Source organism: Leiobunum rupestre, chromosome 6 (genome assembly GCF_980474605.1).
Source record: "Leiobunum rupestre chromosome 6, qqLeiRupe1.1.hap1, whole genome shotgun sequence".
Taxonomy (NCBI): Eukaryota; Metazoa; Arthropoda; class Arachnida; order Opiliones; family Sclerosomatidae; genus Leiobunum; species Leiobunum rupestre.
The window spans coordinates 70,296,764-70,322,809 of NC_143389.1; the positions used below are offsets into that span (position 1 = coordinate 70,296,764).

At 33.6% G+C, this 26,046-nt stretch overlaps 1 protein-coding gene across 3 annotated transcripts in view; it reads right to left on the reverse strand.

Annotated features, from left to right (window-relative positions):
• The window catches only part of LOC149943309 (uncharacterized), a 160,222-nt gene that overhangs the window by 19,351 nt on the left and 114,825 nt on the right, over window positions 1–26,046 (reverse strand). For all 3 annotated transcript variants that reach the window (XM_090177737.1, XM_090177736.1, XM_090177735.1), the window contains exons 7-8: window positions 25,425–25,565; window positions 7,585–7,668 (exon numbers count right to left, since the gene is read on the reverse strand). In XM_090177737.1, the coding sequence (XP_090033863.1) occupies window positions 7,585–7,668; window positions 25,425–25,565 (225 nt within the window). The remainder of the gene's footprint in view (window positions 1–7,584; window positions 7,669–25,424; window positions 25,566–26,046) is intronic.

A 26,046-nucleotide genomic window follows, 5' to 3' on the forward strand; every position in this document is an offset into this window, starting at 1 on the left:
CCTTGAAATATTAACATTTTAAAATCTACCAGATTTTACAATTCACATTTTCAAGTGTACTAATAAATTATTCGTAGTTCGTGATGGTTATTTAATAATTTTTGGAGCTAAATTAAATTAGGTGTATACAAAGAAGTACGCTTCGATACACAAATCCAAAAGCCGATGTTAGGCGTGGTGGCAACTTGAAGACTGACCGGCGTGAAGGCACAACACGTGAAGGATATGTTTTAGTCAACTAGGAGAGAGAGCTCTACGGTTCGCCTAGTTAGTTTGCCAGGACAGGATGCCACCTCCTATTAACGTTTCTCAGCGCCGAGTCTCCAAAATTGGACAGCCCCCGAGCAGCTATTGCCCTCTCCAATATGGCCCCCTATATTCCGCGATACCGTATTATACGCTACACGCTCTCTCTCTCTCTATCTATAATCGTAAAACTGTAGGGAAGATATATATATAATATCTGGCCATTGGTAGATGGTATAGTTACACCGTGGCAGAAGGGAGTTGAACGCCAATATGTCCACCAGGATTGCTAGAGTCGCTTACAATATTTCCCTAATAAGCTCTCTTATTTGATGTAGATTGCAATATATACTCCGCGGAAATGATTGGGCTCCTTCTCTAACGAATACCGAAGTTAATTGGAAATGAACTTCTCGTTGCAGAGAGAGAGATAGATTCGCGAAATAGGCCTGTAGGGACGGAATCGGGCATGTGTAAAATTAGCCGCGAACCATTGTATTATGACTACGGAGAAATTCGCCTTTGAGACGTTCTGACAGTATTAAAGCCGGCAGAAAACCTTAATTTCGAGAACGGAGAGTCTAGTCTTCCGAATATCCCACCACCGGCAGGATACCCGATAGTGTCCTTTGACTTTAATACCAAGTTATGCTTGCGGGAGATGATGGAGAGGGGGAAACGGAGATATTAGGGAAAGGAGACATCCCGACTGCCTCACTCCGGCCGAATTGGCATAGTATTAGAAATATAATAACTTTGTTAAAAGCCAATTTCCAAAAGGCAATTTCACTTTCCTACACAATTTAAGTTCCGTTTCGTGGGAAATTGTATATTGGAACGAAGCTTCGCTGGGTTTTGAGTTTCTATTGTTTCGAGAGAGAGCCCGTAGTCGCGAACCAGCTTGGGTATATTCCGTAATTTAGTTTGAGGAGCCTCTATATACACTTCTGACCATACCAAATGGAGTTTTATGGTTCTACTTCGGCTAGCTATGGTGAATTGAAATTGAAAGAGACAGCTTGTCTATAATACGGCTTTTAAATGTAATATATTGCCCCGTTTATAACTCTACAATAAAAGGGAAATATACCGAAAGAGTATGGGAAATATATAACTTAATATATTTATGTGTAGTATCTTATTCTTATGGGTTTATTGTTAGAAGCTAATGTACTTTTTTTTAATTTATACCGTTATTATGTGAGATATTTTAGGCTACTGTTCCTTTTATGGTAATGAACTTAATTTTTAGGCGTAGGTAAATCAATTATAAAAACAGCAATTATAAAAGAAAGTAATATTTAAAGGATTGTAGAAAATATTAAAAGAAGGGAATATGAAGTATGTAAATGATTGTAGAAAATATTAAAAGAAGGGAATATGAAGTATGTAAATGATTGTAGAAAATATTGAAAGAAATCTAGAATATAGAATAAAAGAAATTTCGAAAATCTATGACCAGAAAATGTAAAATTTAAAAAATAAATATAACAATTATAAAAGATTATAGAAATTATAAGAATGAAAATATAAAAATTATAAGAATGGAAATATAAAAACTGTAAGAATGGAAATATAAAAACTATAAGAATGAAAATTTAAAAATTATAAGAATGAAAATATAAAAATTATAAGAATGAAAATATAAAATTATAAGAATTAAAATATAAAAATTATAAGAATGAAAACATAAAAATTATACGAATGGAAATATAAAACTATAAGAATGAAAATATAAAAATTATAAGAATGAAAATATAAAATTATAAGAATGAAAATAAAAATATTATAGAAAATTATAGAAATTACAAGAAAGAAAATATAAAAATTATAAGAATGGAAATATAAAAACTATAAGAATGGAAATATAAAAACTATAAGAATGAAAATTTAAAAATTATAAGAATGAAAATATAAAAATTATAAGAATGAAAATATAAAATTATAAGAATTAAAATATAAAAATTATAAGAATGAAAACATAAAAATTATACGAATGGAAATATAAAACTATAAGAATGAAAATATAAAAATTATAAGAATGAAAATATAAAATTATAAGAATGAAAATAAAAATATTATAGAAAATTATAGAAATTATAAGAAAGAAAATGTAAAAATTATAAATGAAGAAATGTAAAAATTATAAATGAAGAAATGTAAAAATTATAAATGAAGAAATGTAAAAATTATAAATGAAGAAATGTAAAAATTATAAATGAAGAAATGTAAAAATTACAAATGAAGGGAACGTAAACAGTATGAAAGAAATTTACTATTTTCTCTGTATAATTGCAAATAATTAATATAATGTATAATGGCTATTCTGTTAGTTAGACTATTAACTAAATAAATTTCCTTCTCGAGTTTGGAAACTTTCGATGTTGCATTTATCGATTCCTTGGGAACATTAATAAGTTTGTAATAGAATTGAACAAAAACCCCGAATAATAGGTTATTCGTGGAAATGCAATTATAATTTCCAGCCGCGTTGGCTTGTTTATGAAAGTCACTCGTTTCAAACACGATGGCAGGCGTATCGCTTCTCTAGTTAAAAGTTCGAATTAGGCACGCACGCATCCGAAAGCGCTTCCAGAGGTCCCGACCGGAGCTTCGGTAGCTCAGTTGTCAGAAAACGCAAAGGCCCTTCTTGACTTTTTTGATAGAAATGTAATTAACGTTTCAAAAATAATAGAAGCCTTATTGCTTCGTATAGATACGAAACACGTACCCCTACGCCTTCGTACTGGCTAAAACGTTAAAAGAAAAATCCCCAGTTTCCGACGACTCTGACTAGATGGCGCCACCGAGGCTGTCAAATAGAAAGCGAGCCGTTTCTGCGACTCTCGGGGGCCGCAATGACGAACGCGGTGATTCAATGCTAGCGTACGAATCTCCCACGCGATTCATTGACTGCGGCATTCGGTTTGCGAGAGCGGGAGACAGATATACCTCGCCTCCGTACTCCTAGATGGGGCGAAATGCTCAAATCCGAGTCAGACCGCAAAGGCATTTGTCACGGTCGGAGGCGCCCCTCGCGGCGAAAAGGGAGAAACACTCGTAGCCGCTTCAGACGTCTGCCCTTTCATTTCCGCATTCGAATCGGAAAATGGGGGGCAGACTCTCCAAAGAGAGAAACTCAGTCAGTGTGTCAGTGATAGAAACTGTATGTGATCTCCCCCCCTCCCTCTTCATCCATTTCCATTTCGATCGGGTCGGGGTTCCACGCTAGATGGCGTGGGGATACACTAGTTGCTTTATTCCTGCGCTTTTGGTAAGGAATCGCGCAGGAACGATAACAACGTTTGTTGGTTTATTAGCGTTATACCGATGCATCCTTAAGGCGCGTTCAAGCTCATATATGAAAGCAAATTAATGGATTGCAAAATGATTGTCCTAATTTTCATAAAATTTTAAATCTTTTAGAAATCCAAACGGTAATAACGTAATTTTTTTAATTATTTTTTATTTATATTATTTTAATTATATTTATATTATTTTAATTATATTTATACTGTTTTAATTATATTTATATTATTTTAATTATATTTATACTGTTTTAATTATATTTATATTATTTTAATTATATTTATATTATTTTAATTATATTTATACTGTTTTAATTATATTTCTATTATTTTAATTATATTTATGCTGTTTTAATTATATTTGTATTATTTAATTATATTTATACTGTTTTATTTATATTTATATTTTTTAATTATATTTATACTGTTTTAATTATATTTATATTATTTTAATTATATTTATATTATTTTAATTATATTTATATTATTTTAATTATATTTATATTATTTTAATTATATTTATATTATTTTAATTATATTTATATTATTTTAATTATATTTATGCTGTTTTAATTATATTTGTATTATTTAATTGTATATATACTGTTTTAATTACATTTATATTTTTTATTTATATTTATATTTTTTATTTATATTTATATTTTTTATTTATATTTTTATTATTATAATAATAATAAAAATAATCAGCTAGGAACCACCTTAGGCCCAAGTCATCTAGCGACTTTTAAAACCTTAAATAGGTGGCCGGGTTACAATAAATAGGAGGGTGGTGGAAAGCCCTTCATGCCCTTAATTTTAATTAAGCCACCTGAATTAATGGCTTTAAAAGTCGTTTGATGACTTAGGCTTATGGTGGTGCCTTGGGTATTAGCCTAGCTGATTATTTATATTTATATTTTGTATTTATATTTTAAAGGTAGTATAACGAAATTCATGTTTTCGACGCTAGGAGCGCTGTTAAATGTTTTGGGATGGAAAGTACATAGTAGCCCCTATTTCTACTGCCCAATACCAAATTCGAACACGAGTGGCTGGGGATTGGAAATTTATTTACTTCCCCCACAATTACCACCCCGAAATTAATATGTTCCACTTTATACTCCTTTTAAAGAAGAAATATTGTGCGAAATGATTTGAATATTCTTGGTTCCAACAACGATACGATGCAAATAAATATTGCTTACGTATTACCGCGCAATTCCTGAGAAATGAAAGTTTATTAAGGTGATTTGGAGACGCACTCAGCCAAATATCCGGTCAGGAATGACTGGCCAATAGTCTTAGATAATATTTCGTATTCTTTTTTTTAAACATTTTGATTTTAAATTGTTTTCGCTGTCAGTCGCCCGTCAAACGGAATCTCTGTTTGAAGCAAAATGAAAAACGTCTAAAGTTCTCATGTACGTGAGACTGGGCCAATCTGTACTGATAACCTTTGTATGTTTCTGAAGTTTGATGGACATGGGTTGGAAAAACTAATTTGTTGTTAGTTTATATTTTGACCAAGTTCTCCGCTAAAATCGTGATTTTTCGAAGCTATATTTATAAATCTAGATTTACCTTCCAAATAACTTCACCAATGAACGTTTTATTTTTTTAAGTTTGGATAATTTTGTACCCAAGTGACCGAAGTAAGCTATTTGCAGTTCTCAATTTTGAAACTCACAGTAAATTTAAATAGATTTCAACTACCTATTTTTTAATTGTTATGTTTAAAATTTTATTAAAAACTAGGTTGGGAATTATTCTCTTAGCGTTATTTTTAATAATATTTAAAAAATATATATTTATTTATACATAGGCATTCTCACTAAATATAAAAAATATGTTCTTGGTTTAAATATGTAATTTAAGGTGTTTTTTGTGATAATAAACGGGTCATCCAAAAAATAATTCATAGAATTTACCTGTTCATAGGGATAAACCATTTTCATTAAGATTTATAAGGCTTGTCATTTTTCTTATAAATATTTCTAATATCTCTGTGGTGATTGGATTTAAATTGATTTATTATTTATGGGTAGTCTTAAGAAATGTAAAGAGAAAAATTATAAATAAGAAAACTTAATTATTCATTAAATTGTTAGATTATAATTAGTTTATTATTAGTTTAAAATAAAAGTAATTTTCTTTTGACTTAGGTGACCAAATCGGTGAAAACAATTTTGAAACTCACGGTACATTTAAATAGAGCAACGTATTTCTTAAATTGTTTACCTTCAATCAAAAGTAAATATTATATCACTTACTAGAGAAGTATTTAAATACGATATTAATTCGAAAAATGTAACTTCTCAGGTAATATACAGTTTAATATTGACATTAATTTCTCTTCAAACCACGGATTGGTCAAAGTTTTACCGAATATGCTACTGCGCCTAGCAATGTAAAATGTAAAAATTACACTGTCTATGGATATATATTGATTTACTACGTCACCTCAAGCTTGCGAAGGAACACGTTTCAAGCTTAGAAAAAAGCGACGGATACCCGTATAGTAAGAGGTATACTATCTTCTTCTGCTTCAACGTAATTTACCGTTTAAAAGTTTGACGGAACATTTAAATTATTTTTTCACCGAAAAGAGTGATGCTCTAGCTAATTTTAACGCTCGTTCTAATCTAAATGTTTGCAGGCGGACCTCCAAATGACGCAACTCGGATGCCTTATCGGAGCGAAAATCTTGTCGAACCAATTAAAGCGTTTTTTAATCGCGATATCCTACCGCTAATTAGCTAGTATTATGCAAATTATCCGAAACTCCGTATTAGACAAGACTCGACGTCAACTTCTGGCTGCGCTCTCTCTATCGGGGAGCGAGTTTCAACCTAATGGTTTATGGTTTATCAAAATAAACCATACCCTCCTTAGTTTATACCGTTGGGATAGTGATTAAAGTTAATTTCGAGAGGCCTCCGAAATTTAATAGTCTCGAAATCCCCCTTTGACCACTTTTAATAACGACTCGGTTGCCCAACCCCTAATTGCCATTCCCACGATGTGAGGGGGGGGACCAACCAGCCCCGAACAAATTAGCAGACGAACTTGAAAGGGTACCTCCGAAAAAAAAGTAACCCTAACGCTCACCTATCGAAACAAAATCGACTGCAATAATTAATAGAAAAATATATAAAAGGGTAACTCCGTGAAGCTTCCTTCGTCGTTCGTTAGATGGCGGTATTAAATTATATTCTCGGGAGAGGTGACTCCGAGGGAAAGGGGAAAAAATGTGGCCGACGTTCTGCCACGTAAACAGCGACCTCTATGAAATCAAAAACTCTCACTCCCTCATAATTACGTCGCTTAATGGAGCGCTTCTAATTATTTTAGTTTCGCAAAAGTCGCGCGCGCGTTTTCTAACCCTTCCACTAATTAATAGCGGGGCAGCTTTCTCGGCTTTCTCCGCGTGTTACTTTATTTTTTATCTTCTTCCATTTTTGGGTAAGCCGAAATCTAGTTTTAACCTTCCCGACTCTTCGCCAAAAAATGCTACAAACGACGAAGTTCATTTTACAGTTACCTGACAATTGGGAAAAGAAGTAGGTCGCGGGTAAAGTTGAGTTACGATCGCGAGCCCGTTTTGCATCTAAAGTTCCCATCGAAGTGGGATGGAAATGAAGCTCAAGATGAGTGGGATGGGAGTGCCTCCCTGTGGATGTAATCGGGTCTCCGTCCTCAGTCCGGGCGTCGTAGCGAAACTAAGGATTGCCTAGTAGCTTTTATTAGCGCTCAGTCCTGGCTAAGATGATATTGGCTGGCTCCAAAATGTGTCGCTGCTTTTAACGTGGCCGGACTTAATTTCTACGCCGTACTTTTTGCTGGTTTTTAACGAAATTTAAGTGAAGCAAAAATGGAAGTGACTTTTCTTTACTTCGCTATGGTTAATTAAGCTCTTTCGCCTTTTGCTCGGCCGGACTTACGGTTTGATTAAAAAATTAAGAGAGTTTTGCGAAATAGAATTGGAGGCCTGGCTGGGATTGATATATTATATAGAAAGTGTCTAGCTCACCTTTCTCGGCTTGCAAATTTTTGTGCTCCGTCGCTGTTTCGGACCGAGAATTTCTCTCGCGCTCGATTTCCTGTTGTAAAGATTCTGAAATTGAATGAAATTAAATTACATTAGCGATAACGAAACAAATTGATAGACTGTTGGTGTTTTTAGAAAGTATTTTTTAGTAACTATTTCTCACAAATTTAGCATAGTCAAATGTTTAATTAATAATTATTTTGAAATTAACAGTTCAAATTAAACGATACTTTTTTATTAAATTAGTTATATAAATAGTGTTATATATTTAACGTTTCATTAGTATAGAAAGTGTGTTAATTAAATTATAGTTGATATAATATAATATAAAATATTTGTACGTTTTCACCATAGTTATAAAATTCATTAACGATCAAATATAAAAAAATCACCTTCGTAATATAATTTCAATTAAAAATTAAAACTTTCAAAAATTACCTTGGGTCACTACATTTTAAGTACTAAATTATATTTTATCATTAAAGGAATGAAAATAATAAATTTTTTAAAAGAAATTAAAGTAAAATATAATATAATATAATAAATTATAAATATCAACTAAATTATTTATACTAAAATTATATTATATAATTAAAGATATAAAATATAAAAATTATTAACATTGCTAATAAATTAGGAACAAAATATAATAATTAATTAAGTTTATTAAAAATAAAAATATTATGAGTCACTAAATATTATATACTTTATCAACAAGCCACTCTGAAATATGCTCCGACTCGTGTAGCAACGTTACAAAACATATATTATTTCTTTCTCCCCCTTTTCCTCTAAAATATGAGAATTACACAAAGAAACACGTTTTTTAACTTAAAAAAATATTCCATGGACCATTTATTCGTAAAAGCGGCTCTCGCAGGGAGGTCGCGTATATAATATTTATTCTTGTTAGCGGGAAAGAATCCTTCGTTTTAGCCTCGCAAAACGTACAGTAAAAAATTTCAAGCTGCCACTGTAAGTTATTCCGATTATTTTTTCGATACAAGGCAAAGGCTTCTGGGCCAAAAAAAATCCAGACCCACGATATTTTTTCCTCTTCTTCTCGCGAGTAGTTTCGCCTACTCCAGCATTATACAAATTTCAGGTGGCAATTCGGGTTTAAGTGCCAAAGCTCATTTGCAAAAGAGCTCTTTTTTTCTCTTTCCAGTTCCCCACTGTTTCTTTTCCCATGCTTTGCCGACCCCCCCCCCCCGGCCCGGCTATGTTTTGTTTTGTACAGCCCCCGCGAGGCGGTTTCCTTACAGGGCACGCTTCTGTTTTGTCGGAGGGTAGGGGGGGGGGGGGCTAGTATTCCTGACTGAAAGGAAGAACACCCTTTTTTACTGATTTTTTTGGGTTCCCCCTGTTCCCCCTTTAAGAGTGCCAAACGCTAGTTTTTTTTTGTTCTTTCTAGTAATGGAAATGGTGAGAAAACGAGGTTAAAACTGACTGAAATTAGTGGTTGAGGGTTTTGCGTACCATCTTTTCGCTAGTCTGTTTCAACGGCTACCCTGTAATCATGAAGGGGGCGCAAACCCTCTTAACGGAAAGAGTTATTTGATGAAAATTAGAGTTGACAAAAGAAAGAGGTTTTTCATTTTACTTTTTCACGCGCTTTCTTTGTCTGTATGCGCAACTTGAAACACTGATTTAAAATGTCGTTTATTTCCAGTGCTTATTTTTAGGGGCGTTTGTTTCAGATTTGAGGAATTGGAGGTTGATTTGTTTCATTGCCACCTGTATTATGATAAGGCCCTTGTTATTAGAGATGGCAATGAATCTATACGATTCTTCGAAAAAAAGTACTTTACTGGAGATCGTGGTGCCATCTATTAATGGAAAACGAAGCTAAGATTCAAAATAGCGAACCGATAACGTCGTCAGAGATCCATTGTAGAGTATTATAATTAGACAACTTATACTCTACTCAGTGGACTTTAACCTAAATTATATATCCCACATAAAATATATTATTAAAGATTACTATAATTTAAGTTATCGTCAAATTTAAAAACGAGACAATCAACGCGAAGGGTACTTTTATGTCCCGCTTTTTGGGTCCAAATGTAGCGAAAGCATCTTGTTTTGATTTCTACGCTAGCGACATCTGTTGAAAAAGAGCTAAAATTAAATGAAAATTTTGGATCGTTGGCAGAAGAGATGGGTTCGATCCCACCTCGTGAAAACACGGACAAGCTCCTTCCACGTTCAATTTGCGAATTTTCTCCCCACTGGTTAAAGCGTTTTCCCCCGAATTCTTCAGTTTCGTCTTACCATTAAAACTTGTTGAGGTTAACGGTAATAGTGTGCGTAGGGAGTTGTTGGCTCGCGTTGCATGAAGGGCTTGTTTCACTCGGGCCTAAGCTTGTGCCTTGGGTATTAGCTGATTATTATAATTATTATTAACCTCCTACACATTGTAACTCGGCCACCTGAGTTAATGACATTAAAGGTAGCTAGCTGATTATTATAATTATTATTTTAATTAAGTAAACCTCGTCAAAGTTTTGCCTGTGTTCGCTTTCTAACGGCTCCCGAAGCTTTGACAGCGCCTCGCTAGGGGGCGATTTTATTACAGTGATGACGTCACTATCTGAATATCTTTCAGTAAAATATTTATCAAAGATAAATCTTTATGGACTTACGATACTTGACCCTTGGCCTAACCAATAGTACAATAGTCTAACTTACATAATATTACAAACTATTTAAATAAAAATATAGACGTTTTATATTAATTACACCTATTTTATGAACTTAATATACTATATCTTTGAATGTTAATTGAAATAATTTAATTGATAAATTATTATAGAACTAATGAAAAAATTACTAATCGACATTTACTCTAAAAGAGTATATATTGCTATTTTAATAGAAAATATTGTTTAAATCAAAGGTTATTCCCCCAACAAAAACGCTTACTATTATTGTAAAGAAAAATAATAAAGTAGAATTAAAAATAATAAAATTTAACCGATTAGGATAAATTAGAACCAGATAAATTAAATTGAACCAAGGAAAATATATTGGACTAAAGATAATAAAATTCAACAAAAGATAATTAAATAGAACCAAAGTGAATTAAATAGAATCAAAGAGAATGAAATAGAATCAAAGATAATGAAATAGAACCAAAGAGAATGAAATAGAATCAAAGATAATGAAATAGAATCAAAGAGAACGAAATAGAATCAAAGAGAATGAAATAGAATCAAAGAGAATTAAATAGAAAAAAAGAGAATGAAATAGAATCAAAGAGAACGAAATAGAATCAAAGAGAACGAAATAGAATCAAAGAGAGTGAAATAGAATCAAAGAGAACGAAATAGAATCAAAGAGAACGAAATAGAATCAAAGAGAACGAAATAGAATCAAAGAGAATGAAATAGAATCAAAGAGAATGAAATAGAACCAAAGAGAATAAAATAGAACCAAAGAGAATAAAATAGAACCAAAGAGAATGAAATAGAACCAAAGAGAATAAAATAGAATCAAAGATAAAAAATAGAACCAAAGAGAATGAAATAGAACCAAAGAGAATAAAATATAATCAAAGATAATAAAATAGAACCAAAGAGAATAAAATAGAACTAAAGATAAATAAAATAGAAAATAGAGGAGAGAATAGAACCAAAGAGAATAAGAAATAACAAAAGTAAAATAAAGTAGAACCAACGAGAATAAAAAAGAACAAAAGAAAAGGTTTACAGTCCCCAAGAGAAATAAATAAGAACAAAAAATAATTAAATAGAACCAAAGATAATTAAAAAGAACCAAAGATAATAGAATAGGCCAGAAGCGAATAAAATAGATCAAACGCCGGTAAATATATTCTACAAGCCTCACAAGCCCAAGATTTAACCTCGAAGGCTAATCGTTCAAAAATTAAGCTGAATGCGAGTCTCGTATCCTGGCATTTGTTTCATAACGGATTCCCCTTTAATTCGATATGGTATCTAATGACCTATCAGCTCGAGCCTAGGGTTTTTTTTATTTCCCCCCTTTTTTTAACGTAACGAAGGCTAAAATTGGGGGTTAGGCGAAGGAGAAATGGAGGAATTATTGGAAGCGAGGCGAACCCTAATTGGAAAATTGAATATCCGCACTGAATCGTCCCCGACTAATGGAAGTCGGCAACAAATATTACACGCAGCCTATCCAAACCCTTTCACGGTCACCTCGCATTTCTCTTAAAGATGCCAGTCTGATCAGCCGTACTTTGATCGAACTAGCGGGTGATATGAAACGCGCTTTTATAGTGACAGGCATCGACGGTAGGGGTCGCTTTTTAATGCTCTCTGGGTTCCGAATTGAACTCGAAGTGCAGCTAGAAGGGAATCAAATTGGGGGTAAAAAATGGGACGGGGGTAAAAATAACGGAGTAAAAATGCAAAAGAGTCGGAAAAGGTTTTTTCTCGTCTGAATATTATTGGAAAGCGAATTTGGACGGTTGGAGTGAGGGTGGCGGGGAACTGGTGGAAGCGACCTTCCTGCAATGGCACTAAAAAGAGGGAGAGAGAAAGTGCAATCGGAAGGACTGCAAATTCGTGTGTCACAATGGTAGCCAAGGCTTAACAGCTATTACTGCGAGGTCCCGTTCTGACTGACGAATATTTAGATGACATTGATATTTGCTAATTTAAGCATTAATATTCGTTCTGTAACCAAATATCATTTCACTGAGATTTCAGATAGCTCGGCTTTGGGTTGAAAAAATATTGCAGATATGACGATGGTTTTGGTGAAAAAATTATTTAAATTTCACGGTGGTTTTGGTGAAAAAACTATTTTAAATTTCATGGTGGCTTTGGTGAAAATATTATTTTAAATTTAACGATGGTTTTGGTGAAAAGATTATTTCAAATTTCACGGTGGTTTTGGTGAATAATCAATTTTAAATTTCATGGTGGCTTTGGTGAAAAGACTATTTTAATTTTAACGGTGGTTTTGGTGAAAAGACTATTTTAAATTTAACGATAGCTTTGGTGAATAAACCATTTTAAATTTCACGATAGTTTTGGTGAAAAACCATTTTAATTTTCAAGGTGGTTTTGGTGAATAAACCATTTTAATTTTCACGATAGTTTTGGTGAAAAGACTATTTAAAATTTCGGTGAAGAAACTATTTCTAATTTAACGACGGCTTGAGATAGAAAAACTTTTTAAAATTTAAAGATAACTTAAGTGAATAAATAACATAGTTAGTTAAACTTACAGGTAGTATAATACATATGTATTTACTAATACCATTGTGGTTTTACTTTAGTTAATATTAGTAAAAAAATATCAATGCACCAAGAAAATCTGAAACATATTTTCAACTCGATTTTATTTGAATAACTACGAACGGGACCATTTGATAAAGTCAGTTACGTTTGTGTGTGTAAAAAAGGACCTCCAAATGCGTATGTTTCCCGGGTGGAAAGTTTCGTTTGAGTCGAAGCGCGCGCCTGAGTATTCTTGAATCTTAAAAATTGCTAAATAATGGGCTAAATGTATGATGGCAGATGGCCCAGCCAGAAAGAGACCATTAATCTTTTTTTCTAGCTGCAGCGCTGGCTCCTTCGCAAACGGGCCAAATCTTCTTGATTCAATTTGGCAAGGCAACCTGAAAAGGCTTGCGTTTCTAGATCTCTCTCTCTCTGGCGCTTCCACTCCATCTCGATCCCCATCATCCGCCCATCCCGCCAGAGATGGATCCGTGAAAGATAACAGAGAAGAAGAACATTTCGATTTTAAGCTGCGCATTTCCACTCTGGCTGATATTTGAATAGCTCTTTCTTTCTACATATTTACCCCGACCTAAATTCAATTTCGATTGCTTTCTTATATATTTTTTCACTTTTAAGATCGTAAAGGGAGTGTGAAGTAAGGCGTTCGATAGGGTGGCTCAACGAACTTTATCTTTTTGTCACTAGGAGTCAGTGGCGTCGCCAAGATTTCCACTTTGGAGGTGTTTAAAGTGGCACAGTACCGCGGTATCCTTTGAAATATTCAACGCTACTACCAATTTTTATTGTAGTTGTTATATTTGAAACGTAGAAAAATCATAATCGTTTAAATAAAATTTTATGACCATGTTTAATCAGATAATAATTTGTAAATAACACCACTGATACTTCTTGATTTTAAAAACATTTTATTTCAATGTTCTAATTTAAAGGCCTAAATTTTCTTCTGCCTGTCACCATTTAAATTTACTTTCCTTTCTAACAAATACCCTGGTGGTAAGCCTACAGCAGAGCACGTTGGCCTACCACCAGGGTATTTGTTTGGAAGGAAAGTAAATTTAAAGGGTGACAGGCAGAAGAAAGCCTAGGCCTTTAAAAACGTAAATTTTTTAATTGCAAAAAAGTTTCGTTTTTAAATTAGAACATAGATATAAAATGTTTTAAAACCAAAAAGTAGCAGTCGTGTTATTTACAAATTATTATAAGGTTATTTAATAATAATTAATTTTTTTTACTTTGAAATCAAAATTTTGATTTTAAAAGCTATAGTCTGATAATACTTGACAGGACGGTCGGATAGCTAACTCGCTATATTATTAAAATTTAAAATATTAGGTAACTTGGAAAAGGCGTTGAAAATTTAATTTTGCACAAAATGTCACTTAGTCTAGTAATTTGTCATTGGCAAAGAAAGGTAGTAGTAATAAATATAATATATAATATAATATATAATATATAATATATAATATATAATATAAATAGTAGTGGACAAGGCTAAGCGTCTCATCCGTATTGTTAATACGCACAGGCAATAAAAACTCTCCAAATATCTCTATGCAGTAATAGGCCTAGTTACGGTCAATTTGTCTTGGGACACTTGGACGCATTGAAAACCAGCGCCATCTATATTATAAAAGTAACGCCGCCATTTCGACGAAAATCTACGCACAAAAGCTTTTAAACACGGGAAAACCTATTTACAATACCGAAAAATCTTGTTTCCACAACGATAAAGCCCAGAGTCAAACTATCGAATAGAAACGTTTCGATCATTTATCTTGGGTTGTTGTACAATTCGCAATTCAACTCGAGAAAGAAAAAAAAATGTTATGTAAAGAAATAAAAAGGTATTTTTTTGGAGAAGGTAGGGGTCGCTCAACGCCGAAATCGAGCGATTACACGCTTTGTCGAATCCCGATATAATCCTAGCATTTGATTAATATCGTTTTAAAGCCTCGTGACTTTCTCCCGTTCGTTTTTTGTTTGACTTTTAAAGCCTGGATTCGCCTATTATGATTATTTCTTTACAAATGACGAGGCTTACACGAAAACGAATGTAATGCCATCTAGTTGACAATGCGGACTCACAATAGCCACTATGTTTAATTTTCGACTTACTTGGCGGTTAAGGTAAAGGCGGGAAAGGTAGTACAGTCTGAGTAGAACGCGATCCGGTATTTGAAAACTACGCTCGAACTGATAGCCAAGCCTTAGTTACACTACGGGATTTTACTCGCATTGAAAAAAATGCCGATTTGGATAAAGAAATTGGCTTCTTTGGCCGCTTAACTTTAGGGGTTCGGAAAATGTCCTTTGTGACTTAAGGGTACAAAAGATGTCGTTGCTAACCGTGTTTCCAATACGTATACGTATCCGTGATTCCACGATTTAATTTTTCTTTTATACGTTTGAATTTCAATGAAACCACCTGTTATTCCCATGATATGGTCGAACTACCTTTAAGTTTTTTTTTTAATTTCCACTTGATTAATTTTTCCACCGGTTTTTTAAATTATTTTTAAATCTAAAATATCTCAAACCATATGTTCAAATTCAGGTTGCCGCTCATACGTTGATTAATTATTTATTTTTGATACAATGTAAACTTAAAGGGAATATAACCTCAGGTATTGGGTGTGCAACACCAACGTTTGCAGCTCCGGCCGCTCTTGACTTTGGCTTTAAAAATGTTTGGCGCCACTGTACAGGATAGTTTGAAAAATTGAAGGGGTATTTCATAAAGGTTCCTTTTAAGACCACCGGCAGTTAAAACGCCTATAACGTGGTTTTATTGGATAGATGGTTCTGGCATGAATGATAATATTAAAATTTGGTAGGAAATTTAATATTTTTTTATCGTGGCACAATCTAAGGAATATCATTTCAAAAATAAATAATGCAATGTTTCCAAAATTAAAATTTGCATATAGTGTGGGTAAAACACTTTTATATTTCTATATTAATAATATAATACTAACAACTGATGTTGATTTATGTTGAAAAAAATGCAACCCTTTTTATGAGCGTGTATTCTCGAGAGATGTAAATTTCATAAAAATTATTCGTCGCGTGTTACCCCTTCCTAGTGTATATTAATATAAATGACATCAGGGTAAAAAAGCAGGTAGTGCGGCGTAGTATTTGAAATGTCTATATCAATCGCTTGTTAAGTTAAAAAATATATATTCTATCCGCATTGTGAAAACGTTATTTTTTGTTATTCTGGTTCAAGAAGCACGAGCTTAGCTTTCTTGACGATGTAGCCAAAATCACAATGCACCACATTTTTTATTCCCCCTTTTCTTTTCGCTAGCGCGCATGGATCAACGTGGATTCTTTTTGTATTGGCATTTACATAACTCCTCGTGCCGATTCGCGAGAAGAGGATCGTACGAGGAGGTATGGTAATACGGGCAGAAAAACTGGAATATTTTTTCCATATTGGAAAATATCTGCGGGCGCAACAGCCAAGGTGACAAATGGCAATCTCTTCTGTATTTTCTTTTTTGAATATAAAAATTTCCCGATAGCATTCACGCTTTATTTCTCTCGTATCGTATCGGACAAGATTTATTCCTTTTCTACCTTTCTTTGGGTATGCATAGATATAAAACAAGTTGCCACTTGCGGTGTATTCTTAATACAAGTGACACCAACCCTTTTTACAATCACCGTGTCTGTCTGTCTGTGGGTTTGTAGGTCTGTCCGTCTGGGCTGCGAAGTGCAAAGTGTTATCAATTCTTTCGCAGTTTCTTGAAATTAGGGAAAAGCTTTTTCCAAAAGAGCCTTCTTTTTCTCATTGTGTGTTGTAATTTTTTTTTCAATTTGCGTTGGTATCGGGCGGTATTCGAACCCGAGACCTCCTGCACGTCAGGTGAGCGTTCTACCAAAGAACCACGGATACACGTTACGCTTCACTGAAAATTTTGCCAACTTGTTTGGAACTGTTTTGATATTTAATTTTTTCGAATAGATTTTAAGAAGGCCAATTAAATTTTAAATTTATGTATTATCATTTCTTAAAATAGACTTATTTAATTTAATTAACAAATTTGATTAGTTATTCTGAATTTATTCATATATATATTCGTGTATCTTTAAACCTTTGTATATTAAAGGGACTTTCAAGGGAGGTGTGATGGGTCGGAAGTCGATTCAAAAAACGTCACTGAAACGTCATCAGAGTGTAACTTTGTAAATGCGACGAACGGCGACCGTATGACTTATTTTAAATGGACTTCAACCACCCTACAGCTCTCCCTTGAAAGTCCCTTTAAGAGGGAAAGTTATGTTAAATTGAGGCAGGAATCCATACCTCTCGATGTGGCTGACGGTTTTTTTGACGTCACTATGTTAACTTAACAAACAACTATTTGAGAGGGGAGCACGCGCAGAGGGGATTTTTTCTTTCGTGGGCGGGGCCAAAGCCGTCAGAGTGATCTTACCACACGCGATACGCCAGGATAAGCATTCCAAGTAGAGGTATGGATTCTTGCTAGAGGTCAATAAATGTATTAGTATATTTAGGGTAAATATCGAAATTTAAAAATAGGAATTCAAAAATAAGCAATACTAAAATTCTCAACTAGCTTTGAAATTGTAACTATCCTTACGGAATTTTTTAAACTTTAAAATTAATTTAATTTTTTTGACGTGTATTAAAAATATTCATTAAATTAAAATTTATGATTGACTTTGATGGTTGTCCATTATCATTAAAAAAATGTTACAAGGTACCTTATAAAAAGCTTAAAAGACTGCTTAAGCACATTTCAATACTATATTTGAATATCTATTGTCTTATATTCATATTTTAACTAATTACTTTAAACTTGACGGACCACGTTAGCCATCTCCATAGTCATTCGTCCAAGATTCACCATCTTTGAAGAGGAGATATCATTGAACATTTCCCCCACTCCGTTTGATATCTTTGTAGTAGTGACCCTTTTCGGGGGGAATTCCCCGATCGCGCCTTCGACAGCGCTAACCGCTTTCGATGGGTGACGAGGGGTAAGCGGGGTCTGAGCCCCTCGGACTATCGCAACCCCTCACTTATTCAACGGGGCACATGCTCTGGTATACGGGATCTTTTGGCTTCTATCGTGTGACAAAGAGCAACGTTATGTCGTCCGTTTTTTTGCTTTGCTTTTCGCGGCTTACAAGATACATTGGAGGCTTTGTCGTGTCGTTCAAAGAACGTTTATGTTTAACTGTTGGACATAACTTATGGAAAATATTAACTGTTCTTACGTTTCAAACACTTCAATTAGTTATGGGTAAACGCTACACTCATCTGCGAAATATCATCAGAGAGCACTTGAAAATAATTACCTCACAATGGAAATATATACTTAGTAAAAACTTAGTAAATTAACACTTGTTATTTTGTATTTTGTATTCGTTTTTTAATAAACTGTTATGAAATTTTTTTAAATACAGGCTAACCCTTTAATAAAGGTTCTAGGTAAATATCAACTACCATCATAGTTTTTCATATGGATGATAAGGTTAACCAATTGTTGGAAGTATAAATTCATATGTAATCAGCGAGAATAACTAAATATAGGAGTTTCCATTCCTTAGAGAAAGCACTTTATAGCTTCAACTCCTTAATATTTGTATCCTCCATTATTAGGGTCATCTGTTTCAGGAAGTTTAAATTTCTAAAATGTTTCTCTGTCAAGTTTCTAGTTAGCCTGGTTGTGACTATTAGATTGTATAGTTGGCTAAAATGCTGTTAATATTTTTAACTATTTTTGTACCTAATGTATATAGTTATTAACAATGTTATTAAACGTCACCGAATTAAAATACTCTAGAAGAATCCACTAATAGAATATTTTAAACACTAAACGGAAAATTCGTTTTATAATGTTAGGTACATGCCTCATTGAAATTGAAATTTCAAATTTTTCTAAAAATTTTCATTCGTTGCCAGTGGCGTAGCCAAAAATTCTTCGAGGGGGGGGGGGTTAACTATGTAAAATAACTAAGGGGGGGCGAGAAGGGGGTGAAAATTTAGTACAACAAAAGTTACACCAAGGGGGGATTTGACACGGAAACCCTCCCCTTGTCTACGCAGTGAACTGTACAGAGTGAAATTTGGAGCTAACTAGGTCCTAAAGAATAAATTAATTGAGAATTCACTAATAGGATATTGCAAACAGCTAATGGAAAATTCGTTTCATAAATTTAAGTACATACCTCATTCAAAATTTATTTTAAAATTCTAATTTTTCAACAAATTCTCATTTCTTTACCGCGCATTCTACAGAGTGAAATTTGGAACAAACCAGGATAAATTTGGCTCCAATAAAAGAACCTTATCCTTATTTGAATATGTTTTTCCATCTCTTAAAAACATGACTGTCGCGTGGAGGGAGAAAAACTTGGGAATTAGGCTCGTAAATGAAAATGAGCTTTCGAAAATATCCCTCCGCCACTTCTCTTAATTCCATCGCACTACTTTTTTTCCGCCTGTGGCTCTGCTGGAGTGTTAAGAAAAATCATCGCGTTTTCCCTTTGATGGTCCGCTTTCCCTTTTAAATGGCCTCTTTCCGATGCAATTTGTAGTCGAGAGGGGGCGCCTTTATGACGCAAATTCGTACTCGGAAAGCCGCGGAGCTTTTGGGAACTGAATTCCCTCCGTTTAAAATCCTTATTTCGCGCGTATTACCGAACCATTCCAGCAAGAGGAAAATTTGCCGATTGGAGGGAAAAAGCCCCTTACCGTAAAAAGTCATTCCCACCACTGCCTACCGCGACTTCCACCTTATTTGCCTTTGTTGGCATTGTCGACAAAGGCTGCGAATTGGGTAAAATCTGCGCCATTTCAACTATAGCCTCGTTTGTACTTTGTATTGGGAGGGCAGCAACCATTTCTTTCTATACGTTTTTCCTCGAATTTTATGACTATTATTTCTAGATGGCGCTTTTACGTCGTAAAATTCCCGATATTTGCTTTTACTAATGTGTATGACTTGCGTTAAATTTAAGTGTATGGGTTTTTCTGCATTAAAGGTACCGGTGCAAATGAACCCTTTTATTTGGAACGGTTGTGAATTCTCAGGCCTGTTAATTCAACTGATCAGTATTAACGGGAGTAAAAAGTACCTAATTTCGCGTTTCTGTTAGCAAACGATTTTTCGATGTAGAATGTACTCCCTTTAAATAAATTAATTCAATTAAAAATATGGCTGTTTAAATCTAATTCTAAACTTTCAATATTTTTAAGACTTTGAAATTTAGACGTCAGGTACAGTAGACTAAACGTTTAACCACTTCTAAATAATTAAGTCATTACGTAAAAATTATATATTTTAAATTTTAGAACATCATGAGTCCTGCTTTACCATTAATTAAATAGTAAAAAGCCAATTTTACTTAAATTTAAATAACTGCTTCAAAAATCATTATATTAAGCAATTTTTGAAATTTTAGAAAATCATGAGTCCTGCTTTACAATTAATTTAATAGAAAAAAAGTCAATTTTAATTAAATTTAAATAACTGCTTCAAAACTCATTACATTAAGCAATTTTTTAAATTAAAAATAAATCATGGGTCCCACTTTACCATTATTTTATTAGAAAAAAAGCCATTTTTAAATAAATTTAAATAACTGCTTCAAAAATCATTACATTAAGCTATTTTTGAAGTGTAAAAATTATGAGTCCCGCTTTACCATTATTTTAATAGAAAAAAGCCAATTTTACTTAAATTTAAATAACTGCTTCAAAAATCATTACATTAATTTATTTTTGAAATTTAAAAATCATGCGTCCCGCTTTACCATTATTTTATTAGAAAAAAGCCAATTTTACTTAAATTTAAATAACTGCTTCAAAAATCATTACATTAATTTATTTTTGAAATTTAAAAATCATGGGTCCCGCTTTACCATTATTTTATTAGAAAAAAGCCAATTTTAAATAAATTTAAATAACTGCTTCAAAACTCATTACAAAAAGTCATTATTTTAAATTTTAGAACATCATGAGTCCTGCTGCATTAATTTAATAGTAAAAAAGGCGTGTATCGTCAGAATCATTACTGACAAAAAATGTGTCGGGGAGAAATCGTCGATGACAATTCATCCATTTCCTGAGCTCCTAATTGTTCCATCGGGGACAGTCATTCCATTAGAAATAATCGACAATAACATTCCAGTCGCGCTTTAATTGATCAAACGCCTTTTCCTCCTTATTAATTAATCAATTCTCCAACCGTTAATCTAATTAGGAACAAAAGCGCCATTAAGTTGCTGGCGCACTCTTTATCAATCGGACAATCCCCCGATTCCAAAGAGCTCGTTTCACACGCCGAATACATTCGTCCTTTTCACCCGCGCCTCGATTACTATTGTACATACGCGTAGCTTATGGAATAGTCCCCGTCGTTATTACACTTGGGCCTAAGGTGATGTCTTGGGTATTAATTAGCCTAGCTGATTATTATTATTACTATACTGTACCTTGCAGGGCCGTTTTAAGGCACAGGCGAGCGAGGCAACTGACTTGGGGCCCGCACCACCAGGGGGCCCGCACCACAAACTTTTAAGAAAAAATCGTTTTAAAAGCTACTAGATCCAGGATTGAGTGTGCATTTTACCATTTCTACGAGTAAAGTCTGCATAAAAACCACGTCTCGACTCACGTCGTGTAAACGTTTGTATCTCGTTTATTAACTGAGTTAATAAATTAAACAGTTAGTTTTTTAACAAATTGACAAATTTCTGAGAAGAAAATTCAGTAAATTCAGGTAATGTTTTTGTTATAATTTTTATTATATTATAATTTAAGGATATGTTTAAGTTTGGTTTATATACTGTACATACATTTTATTTAATTATTTATTTACAGTTAAGGAAGTTGACTACATGTTGCGACGATTTTTGTCGTTAAACTTTCATTGATATATTTGGCATATTGAATATTACATCTCAAATGTAAAAAAAACAAATTGAAATTACTCAACTACCGTAATTGAAATCAAGTTTATTGATCATGGCCTCAAAAATTTGACGAAATGTTGGTCAGTGTCGTTAAGAATACATAAATACATTCTTCGTCTACTACTCTGATTTAAAGAAGTAGCTCTTTTTTCAACAGATGTCGCTAGCGTAGAAATAAAAACAAGATGCTTACGATACATTATGACCCAAAAGGCGGGACATAAAAGTACCGCTCGCGTTGATTGGCTCGTTTGTAAATTGGACGATAACTTAAATTATAGTAATTTTTAACAATGTATTTTATATGGGATGTATACTTTAGGTGAAAGTACACTAAGTAGAATATAAGTTGTCTAATTATAATACTCTAAAATGGTTCTCCGACGACGTTATAGTTTAGCTATTTTGAATCTTAGCTTCCTTTGATATTAATAGATGGCACCACGAACTCCAGTAAATCGTTTTTTCGAAGAATCGGATAGATTCATTGCCATCTCTATTAAAAACGGCCTTATCATAATACAGGTGGCAATGATACAGCTGACTGTTACTTTAAGTATAAAAAGGTGTTGCCTAATGAAACTATTGACTGATTTGAACCGATTCCACGTAGCGGTGAATGTGAGAATCTCATGAACAGTTGAATTTAAATACAAAGTGTCAGCTTATCAGACGAAAATTCTGCAATTTCATTGAACACCTAATAAGCACCTAGGCACCACTTTAGGCCTAAGTCCGCTAGCGACTTTACAATGCGTAGGACGGTGGCGGCAAACCCTACAGGCCCCTTACGAGCAACTAACACAAGCTCTAGCCTTTAAACACGCTAACGCAGTGTTGTGTACAAATTTCATTGGATGATACTTTACGCTGAACGATTTACTGAAAGGGGAGGACAATTTCCGAATTTTCCCCTTCCGACGGCAGCAGGTGCTAAAGCGTCTAACCAATTAAAACTGTACGCAAGAAAATGCATGACTTTTGACGGGTTGCGTTCTCCTTGTGTGGGGTGCTGTGTTTGTTGCTCCTAGATACCACTAACTTTTACCGTTTACCTCAACAAGTTTTTAGAGAAACAGGAAATAATAAAATAAAATCAGCTAGGCTAATACCCAAGGCACCACCTTAGGCCTAAGTCATCAAGCGACTTTTAAAGCCATTAATTCAGGGAGCCGGGTTACAATGCGTAGGAAGGTGGTGGCAAGCCCTTCATGCCACGCGAGCTAACAGCTCCCTACACTAACTATTACCGTTAACCTCGATACGTTTTTATGGAAGGGGAAATCGAAGGAAAGGGTTGAAAACCCCTTTAACCAATAAGTAGAGAACTTGCAAACTCAATGCGGAAGGAGTAGTTCCGAGTTTTCACCCAGGGCCACAAGCTGGGATCGAACCTGGTGAAAGCGCTAACCACTCCGCCACCCCACCTTAGAAACAGAATCTCATAGACGGAGTTACAATTAATCAACGGCCAACTCGTTTATTCCGCGGAGCTTTGGAAAGGGACTCTGAACGGAAAAATCATTTCCACTAATTAACGAAGAGTAGCCGCTCTCGCTCGGGAATAAACAGTCGCCCGTTCCGTTTCTCCTATTTACCGATAAACCCGTCGACGGATGGCGCTGAGGACGACGGGAATCGAGCCTCTTTTCCATTAGGGCTTTTCCGGCGTAGCGACAGGCAAAGCGAACGGGGAGACGAATCCCGTTAAGTCGAAAAGCGAAATGAAATCTCGAGTGCAAAGCGAAAGAGTATAAAAGGGTTAAATTGTCGAGTTTCCTCAAATACGAGAAGTCACGTCGGTATATACACCTGACTCGTGGAACGGGGTAGGGTCCTCTCGCGGGGTTATAGGGCTCGCCTCTTACGCCGACGGAGTGGAGCGACTGAGAGATGAAAGGCTGCCGAAATCGGGTTAGGCCATCTCCAAATGTTCAACAAGTTTCGAGTTGGAGTCGTCCTTAATAGGATTTTCTCCCATTTCCACTCGGTCCGCAGCGTCGTTTTACGCGCCAATTTGACTGCCAATTCTCTCCGTTGTCTTTGTAGAGAATGCCTTTCGAAGCTTTCGCGAATTCGGGGAGTAGCGAACTGGAAAATGCTTCTTTACCCTTGAGCTAAAATGCACTTTATTTTTCTCACGAAGTTTTACAACTTTTAGAATATTTTGGAGCTATACGTTTAGGAACATTTTGGAAATTTATATTTGGAAAATTTTTGGAAATTTGTATTTGGAACGTTTTACGAAACATTTTGTAAAATTATATTGGGAACGCTTTACGAATCATTTTGGAAATTTATATTGGGAAGTTTGGGAACGTTTTACGAAACATTTTGTAAATTTATATTGGGAACGCTTTACGAATCATTTTGGAAATTTATATTAGAAAGTTTGGGAACGTGTTACAAAACATTTTGGAAATTTATATTGGGAACGCTTTACGAATCATTTTGGAAATTTATATTGGAAAGTTTGGGAACGTGTTACGAAACATTTTGTAAATTTATATTTCGAAAGTTTTACGAATCATGTGGGAAATTTATATTTGGAACTTTTTACGAATCACTTTGGAAATTTATATTTGGACGTTTTACGATTATATTTGTAGCTACGTTTTAGAACATTTTGGAAATTTATATTTGGAACGTTTTACGAAAATGAGTGTAGCTACGTTTTAGAACATTTTGGAAATTTATATTTGGAACGTTTTACGATTATATTTGTAGCTACGTTTAGGAACATTTTGGAAATTTATATTTGGAACGTTTTACGAAAATGAGTGTAAATTTGTATTTGGAACGTTTTACGAAAATGTTTGTAAATTTGTATTTGGAATGTTTTACGAAACATTTTAGAAATTTATATTTGGAACGTTTTATGGAGCGCTTAGGTCTATTTAGAATTGAATTTGTTGCGGGTTTAGGTTGGATTTGGTTCTGTTTAGATTCACGTCAATTTAAGAACTGAATTTGCGTTAATAATAAGTGTATAATATTGTTACACGTAGCCTTTGGCAGCACCTCACTAAGGGAAATTTTCTTCTTGTGATGACGTCACTTCGTTACTAGCTCTCAGTAAAATATTCACCAAACTTATGGAACAATATTATATAATTTATTCTATTTTATAGCTTTATTTTGTCATACTGAATTTCAAGTCCATTTTATGATATTAAATTATGACTATTAGAAGATTAATTTTGTCCTATTTAGATTCTTTATAGTGCTGCATTTTGACATAATTCATAACTCTTATATATTAAAGAGCTTCAATTGCATTTAAATCTAATTTTATAGTTTTATTTAGATTCTCATTTGACCACATTACTCTTTAGGTTAGCTGTTGTATTGTAATTCAATCAATTAAGCAATTTTTTTACCGCTGAATTGATTTTCGTGCCGTATGATTTATAGTAAAAATTTTAATTTAAAAGCGCCACTATCGAATGTAAAATCTTAAATAAAAAATATGAAATAATAAAAAACTAATTCAAAATTTACGCATCGATATTATAATTTAATGAGAGCTTTTCTACAGTTTAAATTCAAACAATAATAATAATAAATGTGTGAAATAATGAATGAGTGGTGTAGTTTGCCTCTTCCGCGGCTAGATGTCGCTAGAGGTCTTACCGTTGAGTAATCTCAGCGTTTCTCCGGACGTACTCCTGAGCGCGTCTTCGTACTGGGACCTCTTCTTCATTTCGCTCTCCAGTTGTTCGTGCAGTCTCCGCCTGCAGCGCTTCTCTCGTTTGACTCGCTTTTGATACAGAACTAAGGAAAAATCAATTAAAACATTCCATTAGCTTCAAATCTAATAATTCTTAGACCTATAAATTAGCCTTATCGCAATACTGTCGTTGAATCAAAACAAGTTTTTATTATATTTCCTTTGGATTTCTAATATTTCAACGCCTTAGGGAAGTTTACCAAATATTATAATTACCGCTTAAATTATAATCTTGTTAAATATTATTTTTTAAAGTTTAAAATATGCTAATTACCCTAATAGCAAATTTTATTTTATTTTTGTATACATTTAGAAGCTTAATTTTCAAAATTCTAATTTTTGTTTCCATATCGCGTATTTAAATAAAGTTATTTAAACTAATATATTAAATAAAATCAATTAAAATTTTATTTTATTTTATTTTATAGAACCTATAGAAGCAAATATTGTATTTCAATGGGGGGATAAAAATTTAAAACAAAATGTTCGATAGAAATTAAAACTAATAAATTAAATAGTTATTAA